The 13,952-nt window shown below is 43.5% G+C and overlaps 1 protein-coding gene across 1 annotated transcript in view; it reads right to left on the reverse strand.

The window, feature by feature from the left end:
- MPRIP (myosin phosphatase Rho interacting protein) overlaps positions 1-13,952 on the reverse strand; it is a 233,971-nt gene that overhangs the window by 75,017 nt on the left and 145,002 nt on the right. Inside the window, 1 exon segment of the mRNA XM_020967312.2 lies at positions 1,753-1,837. Within this exon segment, the coding sequence (XP_020822971.2) occupies positions 1,753-1,837 (85 nt within the window).

Below are 13,952 nucleotides of genomic sequence, written 5' to 3' on the forward strand. Positions count from 1 at the left end.
GAGATGGGAGGGAGGAAACGAGAGAGAGTGAAGGGAAGGAGGAAGATAAGGGAGGGAGACAGAGGGAGAAAGAGGGAGAGGGGGAGAGGGAGAGAGAGGGAGAGAGAGAGAGAGAGAGAGAGAGAGGAGAGAGAGAGAGAGAGAGAGAGAGAGAGAGCGCGCACGCGCACATGTGAGCAAGCACCCCTGCCAGGTACTCTGGGCTGCTTCCAGAATCTACATCTTGAAATCTAGCTCTAATAACAGTTGCTAACACTTATATAGCACTTTAAATTTTGCAAAGCACTTTACATATTTTATTTGATCCTTACAACAGCCCTGTGAGGTAGATGAAGGGAATCATTATTCCCATTTTACAGATGAGGAAACAGATGTAAAGCCTGGTTAGTCCTCCAGAACTCAAGGGCTGGAACCACGGGGAAGAAATCTGAGCTGGTGGGATTCCCACCCCACCCCCGCCCCCTCAAGCCACGTGGGAGCCCCTAGGAGGAGGGAGGGAAGGAGAGAGTGAGTCACAGGCAGCTTTTACCATTTATAGTCAGAGAGCACAGAGTTGGGTCAGGTCCCCAGAGGGCACAGTACTAGTCCCCTGACACTCCAATGAGGCCCTGAGCTCTGTGAAGTTCTCTCTCCCAGCCCTCCCCCAGTCCCATCCAGTTATCTCCAATCTCATCTCCTGCAAAGAAAGTGGAGGCTAGCCAAATTCTTTCCAGAGCTGCTTTTTGAGGAACCTACCCCTCTCCTCAAACATGCCACTATCACAAACCCCATGAGCCCAGCCCTCACCCCATTCTTGGAGGCAGCTGGTGGGGGGGGGGGAGAGAGAAAGAGGGGGGGGGAGAGAGAGAGAGAGAGAGAGAGAGAGAGAGAGAGAGAGAGAGAGAGAGAGAGAGAGAGAGAGAGAGAACTAGCCCTACATTGCATTCTCCAAAAAGAGGTAAAGAACCAGACACATTCACACCAAGTTTTCATTCTACCCTGTTTCCCAGCTACAAACTTCCTTATCCCCAAGAGAATCCATACCATCATCACCTTCCCCAAATCCTCTGTGGCTAAACTAGAAGGGAGACACAATGGACTAGGTGAAATTGGACAGCAAAGGGTATGGAGCAGAAAGAAGGCTGCATCTAGTGTTCCAGGAATGACAGTCCTGTCCATCAACTCCTCTTACTTAGAAAAAATTCAGGCCATTTAGTCAATCCCACAGTGGATAGATGGAAATTAACTGTAATAGCTAAAAGGCATTAGGGAGCTTTTCTCCCCTCCCCCCATACTCCAAGCAAGAAGATGCTACACAGTCCTACACTGACTAAAAGCCCCAATTAGCACCACTCCTCTGGCTCCCCTAAGCACTGAAGTGTCCAAAGCCTCTTATGGGTCCCCAGGGCTCTCCAATGAAAAAGTAAACATTTAGGCCAGCGATTCTTAAGCTGGGGTCCATGAGTAGATTTCAAGGGGTCCTTAAGCTTGGATGGAAACAGTAACAAGGAAAAAAAAAACACAACAGAACTACATCTTTGTTTTTATTTACCTCTAACTGAAATTTAGCATTTTCGTCAATTATGAATTAAAAAAACAAACACCATTATTCTGAGGAGGGGACTAGTACATTATTCTGAGGAATACATAGGCTTTCTCAGATTGCCAAAGGGGGTCCATAATACAAAAAAGATGAAGAGCTCGTGATCTAAATTCTCCTCAGTACCTGTGCTTCAGACTCTCCCCCATGCCAAACAGATGCAGGCTACTCACCTGAGGAGTCGGAGGCTCTACCTTCCGTTTTTTCTTCTGGTTCTGTTTATTGGTCCTAGGGTAGACGATGAGCATCTCCAACCATCTGCAGGAAACAGAGATGACAGGTAAGCCTCTTATGGCTCCTCTCAATGTTCAAGAAAGGAGTATCAGGGCCCCAGCCTACCACTGTAACTTACATATCTCCCGGATATATTCAAAAACAGGCCACTACCATCATTTTGGCATAATAGAAAAAGATTTATTGAAGTCCTTTTTTTTTTTTTGGTGAGGCAACTGGGGTTGAGTGACTTGCCCAGGATCACACAGCTAGTAAGTGTCAAGTATCTGAGGCTGGATTTGAACTCAGGTCCTCTTGATTCCAAAACCGGTGCTCTATCTACTGTATCACCTAGCTGCCCCCAAAAATGGTTCAAAGGGGGGAATATTGGGTGGATAGGGTCTGGTGACCACAAAAGACTACTGGCCAGTTGCTAGACTGCAACCTTAATTCCACTGAGGTGGGGGTGGGGGAAGGAGGCCAATAACTAGAATATCATTAATGCCAACGAGCCTGCCCTGGGAAGCTCCCCCCAAAAGCCTGGCATAGCAGGCATACATCTTCAGCCTGTTGAGCAGAGGATCATTCAACCCTGGGCCTGCCAAGGCCTGCTTGGCAGTATATCCTGGGCAAGAACTACCAGCTTAGAAGGTCCACTTGTCTTCTTGGGGCAAAGATCTGTGCTAGTGCAAGATGGAGAGGGGGGATCATCACAACGAGACAGTGATTTCGGAACACTCCTAGCAGGAACGAGGCTTCCTAGGCCTTCAGCCACAGGCCCCACCTGGCTCCCAAAGGTTCTTTCCTCTTATCTACTGCCTGGTCCCCCATAAAAGGGCAATAAGGACAAGGCCTAAGGAGCACCTCTGGCCAGCTGAAAGGCAAACCTGACCACAGGCAGCCCACACCAGGGCCCCAGTCCTGAGCCAAGCAGCCTTGGGCCCTGGGAGTTCAGGGCACGTCAGTGTTTCCATTACTAACCCTTATTTCAGGGGCTTGTAACAACCATAAAAATTCCCTCCTAGCTAGGACTTGGCAAGTACACAGGACTACAGCAGCATTTTGGAGCCATTTAGGGCCATCCCAGGCTGCAATCCTCAGTCATTCAGCTGCTTTCCCAAGAGACAGGAAATCCTTGGTATCAAAGGTCAGCTTCACCAATGCCTTTTGCAAAAAGACAGAAAAACACCAACACTAAATAAGCTAATCCACGTAGAAAATGCTCTGGATCTGACTCCAGGAGTCTAGGAAGAAAGCATCAATGCCCTTATGGATTCAAGTTGTCTCGGTCTCCACCAGTCAGAGAAGATGGAATCAATGGTTTGGAAAGAATTCTTAGGGGTGATGCAGTCTATTCTTTATCCACCCACCAATCAGTGGCCAGTCACTCTTCCTAAACTTTCTTTAAAAAAAAAAACATTTTTAATCTTGTACCATCTTCATTTCCCAATACTCCTTGCCCCATAGTATCTTTCTTTATAATAGAAAACCAAAATAATCAAGTAAAACCAATCATGCCCGGATAGTACTTCTTGTTATTACTGTTGTTTCAGTTGTGTCTAACTCTCTGTGACCCCAGTTGGGGTTTTCTTGGCAAAGATACTGGAGGGGTTTGCCATTTCCTTCTCCAGCTCATTTTACAGATGAGGAAACTGAGGCAAACAAGGTTACGCGACTTACGCAGGGTCACACAGTTACTAAGTGTCTGAGGTCAGATTTGAACTCATGAAGAGGAGTCTTCTTGACTCTAGGCCGGGAACTCTATCCACTGCGCCACCTAGCTGCAGGTACACAATATCCCATACCTACGATCCACTGAAAGTATTATTTTCCAAAATCAGTCATCAGGAAGCATTACTGAACATTACATTTGACTTGCATTCTGTTATCTTTGTATTTTTCTTTGTTGTTATTCTGTTGTTTCAATCATGTCTTATTCTTTGAGATCACATTTGGGGTTTTCTTGGCAAAGATACCAGACTGGTATGCCATTTCCTTCTCCAGCTCATTTTATAGATGAGGAAACTGAGGCAAACAGGGCTAAGTGACTTGCTTTACAATATAATATTTATAACACAATATAATAAAATGAAGTTACACAGCTAGTAAATGTCTGAGGCCACATTTGAACTCTGGTCTTCCTGACTCCAGGTCCAACATTCTATCCACTGTGCCATCTAGCTGTCCTAAATATTACTCCAGTCATTGTGTGTGTTATTTTCCTGGTTCTACTTTCTGCAATTCTAAATTTTATTTTTAAAGATCTCCAGGAAACAAGGAATCCATGACTCTCCTAGTAAAACATTCCAACGTCTTCATAACTCTCCCCATCACAAGTAAGTTCTTATATTTAACCTAATTCCTACCTTCTGCAATTTAATCTGAAGACAGGAAGAAGACACATACACAAGTAAGCATGATACAAAACACAGGGTGGCTGGAAAAGAGATCTGTATGTAAACATTTATACTAAAGCCTTGGTCACGTCTATCAGCTTTTCTTTAAATTAATTTATTTTGAATTATCAACAATCACTTCCATAAGCTTTTGAGTTTTAAATTTTTTCTCCCCCTCCCTCCCCCAAGATGGCACACAATCTGATATAGGTTATACATACATATTCCTATTAAACATATTTTCACATTAGTGATGTTGTAAGTAAGAATTAGAACCAATAGGAAGAACTACCAGAGAGGGGAAACAAAACACAACAGAAGAAAAAAATAGCAAATAGTATGCTTCGATCTGCATTCATACTCCATAGTTCTTTCTCTGTATGTTTCAGTTTTTTCTTAACTTATACATGCATTTCTTAATCACCTAAATAAGTGCAAGGTACTGTGCTACGTACTATGAACACAAGGACCAAAAAACCCTCAAAAAGCCAACAATTCTTACTGTCAAGGAGTTTTCATCGTACTGGGAGTAAACAATAGGTACAGACAGGATAGAAATAGGGACAGAACCCGTGATTTCTTTGGTACAAGAAACTTCTGGCTGGGGAACCTCTCTCCCTGTGTGTAGCATCTTAGCTATCATCTTAGAGGGTTGCCTAGACCACTGAGAGATTATGTGACTTGCCCATGGGTCACAGTGATGTGTCAAAGGTGAGAGTTCAACCAAGGTCTTCCTGGTTTCAGGAGCGGCTCTGAATTAAATCTACCACCTCTGCCTCTCTTTACAAAGACAGGTTAATACAAAATACAAAGTAATGCCTCCTCGGAGCTGCCAGCGTAGAAGGATGAGGGTCTAAGAAGATGTTCTGCTAAAGGAGAACCACAGATCATAAATGAATAAATAAATAAAGCTAGTTTCTAGCTAGTCACTTTGTCCTCAAGGGAAACCATTCTCCAACTTCCTCTGATCCTGGAACAGGGCCTGGCCTGGACTTCTCCCAACCAGTTGAGATCAAAGAGCTCGTTTAGACAAATCTGAACAGTATGAATAAGGAAATAGAAGGCATTTTCTTGTCTCCCTCCCTGGAGCCAGTATTCCATTCTGTCCTGAGAACAGAAGCCACGGCTGTCGGTTCCTTTGGCAGGAAGAAGACTTACTGAGTAATGGAGTTGAGAGTTTATTTAAAAGAAGACTTGAGAGCAGAGCTGACCCTGGCCCAAAGCCAGGGAAAAAGGCCTGTGAGGGGCAGGGCAAGCCCCCTGGCCGAGACAGGAAGATGCTTCCAATCTCATGTAGAAGAGTAGGGCCTCTGGGGACCCAGGTCCTGAAGCCACTGCTCTTTAAAAAGCCAAAGAGGAATGTGAGATCCTGATACTGGAAAGAAGGCACATTTCTTGAGGCTTATATCTGGGCTGGACATGGAGAGCCCTTAGTCAGGGTCACTCGATAACGAAGGCAACAGCAAACAAGCCCAGGCATGGTCAGCTTTCAGAACAACTTGTCCTACCCCAGACATGTATAACACCAAGCATCCAAGACCATATCTTAATTATCTCTGTATCTCCCACAGTGTTTGGCAAAAAGTAGATGCTTAATAAATGGTTTATAGACATGTGTAATTGTAGAGTGTGGAGGGACCTCAGAGGTCACTGGGTCCAAACTCTACATGAATCAGCGATCTCATCCACAACATCCTTGTTGAATGGTCTTCTTTCCTCCACCCGAAGGCTTTCAGTGATGGATTTAGGGCAGCTGGATGATTTTAATTGATGATGAAGAAATAACAGCTGACATATAAGGTTTGTAAAGCACGTTACATGATCTCGTCTAATCCTCCTAACAGGCCTGTGAAGTGAGAGCTACCATTTTTTTTTCCTTTTACAGATGAGGAAACTGAGGTTTAGATAAGTTAAGATCCCTGAAGGTGATCACATAGCTACTAAGTTACAGAGGCAAGATTAGAAACCATGTCACTCTCTTGATCAGTAGGCTTTCCATTAGAACCTCCAATCATGTTTCTCTTCATATTGAACAAAAATCTGCACCTATAACTTCCACCCATTTCTCCTAGAGCTCCTCTCTAGGGCCACAGAGAATAAGTCTAATCTCTCTTCCAAATGGTGACCATTCAGTGATCAGCATGGGACTGGCACATCCTGGTTTCTTTTCTGAAACTGAATCCAAAAACAGAGGAAGCAAGAGAAAAGGATTTATGGGGAAAAAAGAGAAGAGCACATTTTATACAACCTTTAACCTTTCCTGTGGGTTCCTTCCTTGAGAAGGATAGAAGGTGTTGGCCAGATTTCTAACAAAGTTTTTTTTTTAATTAAGGAACAGAATGATAGGATCATAGGAGATAGAGCCTTAGAGGTTATCTAAACCAACCCCCTCCTTTTACAAATAGGGAAACTGAGGCACATATAGGTTAAGTGTCTTGATGAAGTGACACAGGAAGGAAGGTTCGGAGACAAAGTTTGAACCCAGGTCCCTTGATTCCAAACTGAGTGTCTGCTGTATTGGCTGGAGACAATCACAGGTGAAGGGGTCTGGCCTGAACCAGAAAAATCATAGTGATCAAGAGCTCAAGAATCAAATATTGATGTTCCAAAAGGGCCATATGCCTACCAACCTCTCTGCATATGCTCAGGAAACAGAAAGCTGAACAAATCATCTTAGAAGATCTTATAAGCTAGATGGGAGGCAATCCTCTCAATTCTCTGGTAAGGCAGTCTCTAGGGACCCGCTACTTCTCTCTGATGCCCACCTTCTGCCCCACTCATTCCAAGTCCCTCTGAAGGGGTGAGTCACCATGATTTGATATGAAATGTGTGGTTGCTCAAAAATGTCTCTGCTGACCTGCCTGCCAGAGTGATTTTAATTTTAAGCTCTAGAGTCACTTTTGAATGTATATTAATTACATCACTAGGAGGCTCCATTTGCATTATCTGGAAGGGGTAACATACTGATAAATTAGTACACCTTAATGAGGTGACTATATAGGTAACCTATTGTCTGGTGCCAACCAAAAAGAAAAAAAAGATAATTTTTGATTAGAGGAAAAATGATGAGAATATCGATTGACAGCTGGAAAGGTCCTCTGAGGACAATGAGTCCAATCTTCTCATTTGACAGATGAGGAAACTGAGGCATAAGGAAATCAAACAACTAGTCCAAGGTCACGCAGGTAGTCAATAGCAGCTCCAGGATCTGAACACAAACTCTGACTTCAAACCTAACCCACTTTCCACTCTACCATAGCGATCCCAAGAAAGGTCCAAAATATTAGATGCTACCCTAAGAAGGGCAGGCCTGGTTGAGTGAGGAGCTAATGGGGGGCTTCCCAAACAAGAAGGGCATTAAACACTTGCAGGAAGAGCAGTTGTAGAGGACTTTCACCTTTCTGTGTGTCACAAAGCCCTTTGGAAGAATCAGTGAAGACTAAGGACACCTCAGAATCATTTTTAAATACATACAAGACACAGGATTATAAAAGAAATCAATTATATTGAAAAACACTTTGTAGGCAAGAAGGCTGCGATCATGTTCTTTTTTATCAGCAAGTCTAATACCACAGTAATTTTTAAGAGTCATTCAGTCATTTAAGCCATGTCCAACTCTTCATGACCTCATTTGGGGTTTTCTTGGCAAAGATACTAGAATGGTTTGCCCATTTCCTTCTCCAGCTCATTTTCCAGATGAGGAAATGGAGGCAAACAGGGTTAACTGACTTCACCAGGGTCATACAGCTAGTAAGTGTCTGAGGCCAGATTTGAGCTCTATCCAATGCACCACCTAACACCTCAAGAATTCTGACGTAGCGATGGGCCTATTTCAAGATATCTGCAACAATCCTAATACTATATGAAAATATCTGTGATTTCTATTGTAACAAAGTCACAGGTAAATGCTAATTCTACTGTGGTTTGTAGCCTACATTCATAACCGAAGCTAGATGGAAAGGTGAGTATCAGATCTGGAGAGAGAGGAAGACCTGAGTTCAAATTTGCCCTCATACACTTATTAATTGTATGACCTCACAGTATCTACCTCCCAAGGTTATTTTGAGGATAAAATGAAATATTTATAAAAGCACACTGCACGGGGCAGCTAGGTGGCACGGTGGATAGAGCTCTGGCCTTGGAATCAGGAGGACCTGAGTTCAAATCCAACCTCAGACACATGACACTAGCTGTGACTCTGGGCAAGTCACTTAACCCTGAATGCCTCACCAAAAAAAACCCAAAAACCAAAAAACAAAAACCCAAAGAGAGAACAAGAGGAAAATTTTTGATAAAAAGAGTAATAATGAATGGGGGCCCTGTCAGAAAGCATGTATTTGGGGGCAGCTAGACAGCGCAGTAGATAGAGCGCCAACCTTGAAGTCAGGAGGACCTGAGTTCAAATCTGGTCTTAGACACAACACACAACACATACTAGCTGTGTGACCCTGGGAAATTCACTTAACCCCAATTGCCTAGCAGAAAAAAAAAAAGCCCATACAGGAAGCAATGAGACTTTAATGCCATCTCACTTTTTTTTTTTGTTATTGTCAACATGGCAGTTGAACGTCCAGGGGATGACTGGATTACCAGAGAAAACAATCTGCCAAACCCCTCTGACTTTTGTTCTCACAAAAGACAAGTAACACTATCCAAATGCATTAATAAGCATAAAAGAGTAAACCCAGTAAGAGGAAGGTGGGGAGGGCAGTTGGGGGGAGGGCGGTTGGCCAGGTGGCCCCAACTCCAGCTGCACACTGTTCAAAATGGCTTCCAATGCTCAGGTCCTTTTAGAAGCAGAGAGAGAAAGCAGAAACTTAGAGAGTGGAAGGAACCCATGGCACGATCTCATTTAAGAAAATGGCAAGAAAATTCCCCCCCAACAGCCACGCGGCATTCTGAGCACCCACCAGTCTACCAGCTGAGAGATAAGAAAGAGCAGAAGAACAGGTGGCAAACTCAGAGTGAACAGAGGAAACCATTCTTTGATCTTCCCCATGAGAAATAATGTCTAATTCTCCAATTAGCGCAGCGCTAGGAGGTGGCGGGAGGGTTGTAAACTCTGAACTGTTCACAATACCAAGGAACTTCCTCTTAGAATGATTTCTTGAAACCAGAGGATTCTTAAGGTCCTTTGCAACTCAAAAACCTGTGATTTCAGGGGAGGTGGTTTGACTCTTGATGGTACTTAGCTTAAAGTGAAATTAAACTGTGATAAGACATAAAATATGCAGAAGTGAGCCTGCCACCATGGCGGAGATTTCCATCACGAGGGTTACTCCTGTGACTTAAATCTAGCAGTCCGTACTTCCCTTAAACTCACCCCCAGAGGCTCAGTGACAGCATCCATTTCTCAGCCATAGGGGTTATTCCAAGATGAAACTACAAATGCAAAGAGGTCAAAGGCGAGGGAAGGGTTTAAATCCAAGACTATCCTGATCTCTTCTACATAAGGAGCCCGAAGACACAGGTGGCAGAAATATTACCCAGGGCGCTCAACTTAGGTTTGTCTGGTGTCTGCATGCCCAATCCTGTTGTTTCACATGGATACAAAAGAGAAAGTGTGAGGGCAAGAAAGGGTTAAGAGGATAGGCGCTGTGTGAGAAAGGATAATGGAGAGGAGCACAAAATAAGTGCTCAAATACTTCTGAATGAATTATTGAATAAATGGATAAAGGGAACTGACAGAGTCCTCTTCAGATTCAATGTCTGGCTTGATTTCCATGTTAGAACATATGACCTACCTCCCCTTATCCCAGACTATTGCACAGAAGGGTAGACTGAGGTACAGAGAAAGGAAGTGATAAGTTGAAGCTCACATACAAACAGTAGCTTCAGGACCCTAAATTCAAAACACAGAGTTATGATTGTTTCTAAATGGAATAAGAGAAGTCACAGAATTTTAGAGCCAGAAAGGGAGGTTCCACTACACTCTGCTCTTGTCAGACCTCATCTAGAGGACTAGATTTGATCCTGGGCATCACAGTTTAGGAACAATAGGCCAGAGAGTGTCTAGAGTAGGACAAGTAACATGGTGAAGGGCTCTGAGTCTGACATATAAGGATCTACTAAAGAGACCTGACATATTTAGCCAAGGGAAAAGAGTGGGGTGGGGAGTCGGGGTATGGGGGGGGGATAGGGAGAGGAAAGAGGAACATAATAGCTATATTTGTATAGTATTTGGGGGCTTTCAGGGTTAAGAGGGATTAAACTTGTTCTGTTTGGCCCCACAGGACAGAATCAGGAAGGCTAGAAATTGCCAAAGGACCCACTTCAGGCTCAACGTCAGGAGGAAGCCCTAAGGATTCAAGCAGTCCAGATGTGGATCCAGATGTGCCTCTGGGGGTAGGGTTCTTTCCTTGGAGGTCTTCAATTTGAGGCAGGATGACTAATTTTGGGGTACAAGTGGGGATTCATTTTGTGTACTGGTTGGGCTAGACTGGCTGCTGAGTTGCCATCCAACCTACAAATTCTGTGATTCTCTGACCTCGGACATCACTTAGCCCAACTCCATCATTTGAGGACAAATTATTCCCTCCTGTTTAAAATAGGTTTAAAAAAAAAATTCACAATACTTATTCCCCTTGATGTTTTTCCTAAAACTCAGGTCCTTTTCCACGTCAGAGGACTATAATATAGTTTTCATTAAAGTAGCCCCAACAAATCAACTAACTTCAAGAAGTAAATCATGTTCAGAACACAGACTGTCCTCCTGAGTGTGACCCAACTACCAGCACCCAAAGGGAAGCAAGCTCAGCTCCTCACAAGGTCCCAGGAGAGAAGGGAAAATAAACGAATGGAAACCAGCAAAGGAGCCTGGTAAAAAGAAAGGGCAATGAACTCATGAACCAGCAACTTGGGGCAGGCTCGTGAGCCTCTGACTCCACACCTGGCAGAGCTTCTGGGCCCCGCACCACTCTTCTGGACCGCTGCTGCACCTCCTGAACGGAGCTCTCCCAATTATGGCTACAAAAGAGACAAAAGGCAGGGGCTGCAGAGGGCAGCGGGAGGCCCCTTCAGAGGCCCATAAACTGCTTGGCAGCACCCTATTTGCTAATCAGGAGGAGCTGAGCCACCTGCAGCTAGGGTTTAAATATTAAAAATTTATCACTCATCTAATGTCAGTCAGTAAATTCAGACACCTCACTGAGGGGGTACTCAAAATGCAAACGTGCCTGGCCTTGTCCACTTTCCCTTTCCACGACTCCTAAGATCTCCTCCCAGCTCAAGTCCCTGAGATACCAGAGGATAAAGTGAACTCTGAAGACCAAATCACATCGAAGAAAGGGATAAGGCAACTGAGTCTCTGTATTCATAAAATGGGGATATCTATACCAACTTCTATGAGATCCCCTCCTCATCCCTGGCTTCCTCCAAGCCTCACTTAAAATCAGATTTTCTATAGGAAGCTTTTCTTGATCCCCCACAATGAGAGCACCTTCTCTGTTGGTTTTCTCTAATTTCTCCTGTATATAGTTTATTGGTATAGAATTGTCTACATATTGTATCATCTTCCCCATTAGACTGCGAGCTCCTTGAGGGCAGGTGGCCTCTTTTACTTTGTGTGGCCAGTGTTTATTAGCATAATGTCTAGCATACAGCAGAAACTTAACAAATGCTCACTGATTGACTTGTGAGACCTAGGACAAGTCATTTAACTTTTCTGGGCCCCAGCTTCCTCATGTATAAAATGAAGGAGTTGTACTATATCATTAACATCCCTTTACACATCTAAAAAGATGAAGTACAGAATCTGCCAATGTGAGCTGGTCCTCACAACCCTGCTAAGGGGCAGGGGTACTGTATCTATTATTATCCCCATTTTATATGTGGAAATAGAGGCTCAGGAATGGAGTGTCTTGGCTAAGATCACCTAACAAATCAAGGGTAAAATCTGAGGCTGAAATCTAGCTTTTTGATTCCAATTTCAGTGCCTTTCAACTATACTGTCTTTTCTAAAATTAATAATAGTTAACATTTATATAGCTTTTACTATGGGCTAGGTACATTGCTAAGCACTTTGTAATTATTATTTTATTTTATCTTCCCAACAACATTGGGAGATAAATGTTATTATTACTCCCCTCTCATTTTACAGATGAGGAAGCTGAGGTGAACAGAGGTTAAGTGACTTGCTCAGGGTCACAAAGCTATTAAGTGTCTGAGGCCACATTTGAACTGAGGTCTTCCCAATTCCAGACCTACCACTCTAGCCACTCTGCAATCTAGCTGCAAATTAAGGGGCTGACATGTTGGTTCCTGAGAAATGATGTCAGAATACACTGGCTACTCTTAGAAGAAAAGTGGTGGACAATGTATGCATAATGTTATAAACCCCCTACTGGTTGAAGTTGCTGTATTGATTCATTTTGTTTAACTTTTTTGTTTTGTTTTTATGAAGGAGGATACTGAGGGGAATTACTGGGAAGTGATTATGTCATTAAAAATGCATTACTAAAGAATGTAATAAAATAAAATGAGGGTGTTGGATTAGATGATTTCTAATCTAATTCCAGCTCTGACTTTAAAATAAGGTAAAGGTCTTCACTTAGCTCTTTAGCTATCACAGACTGAGAGTAGCCTTTGAAAAGTCAGAGGGGCAAGAACATGTCCTACAACCTCTCCTCTCATCTCAGAGGACTGAAGAGAACTAAATTTAAAGTAAAATAGAGTGGTACATCCCACCATTTCTCCCTCAGATCAGTTCCAATAGGTTTTTCTTCCTAAATTTCAAAGTTCTGAGTTAGGTGGATGCATTATGCATAACCTGCCCCCTCCCCAAAAGAAACTAGGTCTTAGACTGTACAGTACAGGCCAAACATAAGCCAACATGTAACAACGGAGTAAGAAAATGTCCTCTGATGTTGACTCTCATTATTTCCTTACCAAAGTCTCTTGTTTTCTCAGTCAAACTATGCCTTTCCCTCCCTGACTTCTACAATCACCTCCCCCATGAAGCTTTCCCAGACTAACCCCATGCTGCCAATTAGCTTATTTACTCTGACAGCCTACAGAACTTATTATGAATAGACAGCTCTGTATACAATTCATAAACACAGGGAGATTCTCTCTCTGCCAATGAAGACCACAGCTCCTCTGCAATCTGGTAAGCTACCTTAATAGTGTCTGTACCCCTAAAATCAATCCATCCCCCTGTGGCCAAATTGGTGTTTGCCTGTGATTGGGCTGTTCATGAAACCAAGGACAGGTAGTCCCTCCCCCACCTCATCCTGGAAGGCTTGATGGAACCTGTCAGAGCCCACACTCCGAGGGCACAGCCTTTGAGATTCCTGGGTCCCCTCCATGCCCTGGTGAGGTACCACAGGAGCACTTCAGGTCCTCTTCCCCTAAGATGTTTCTGTTCTGGTCTTGTAGGTTCTTATGTATGTTTTAAGTATGTTGGCCCTACTTCCTCCCTTCGACCAAAAATACTATGCATGACCTTCTCCTTTTGTAGTACCCCATCACAAGGCTCTGCACTTATCAATGTTCCCACCCAAAGAAGATCCCAAGTTAGTTTTTGCTAAGACTTAGGCTTAAGCCTTTGAAAGTCTCTTCTGACAGACATCCCTCACACAGTTCCTAAGGTTCTCCCTGCCCCTCCCCTGAAATTTCCTCAGATTCACTATGTAGACATTTCATATTTATTTATCTGTGTTGTTTCTCCTCAGTACAATATAAGTTCTCTGAGGAAAATGTCTGTGTTTGTTCTTATCTCTGTGCTTCCACAGCCTTGTAGAGGCACCCGGCACTTACAGAAATGC

Source organism: Phascolarctos cinereus, unplaced genomic scaffold (genome assembly GCF_003287225.1).
Source record: "Phascolarctos cinereus isolate Bilbo 61053 unplaced genomic scaffold, phaCin_HiC Scaffold_4;HRSCAF=312, whole genome shotgun sequence".
Taxonomy (NCBI): domain Eukaryota; kingdom Metazoa; phylum Chordata; class Mammalia; order Diprotodontia; family Phascolarctidae; genus Phascolarctos; species Phascolarctos cinereus.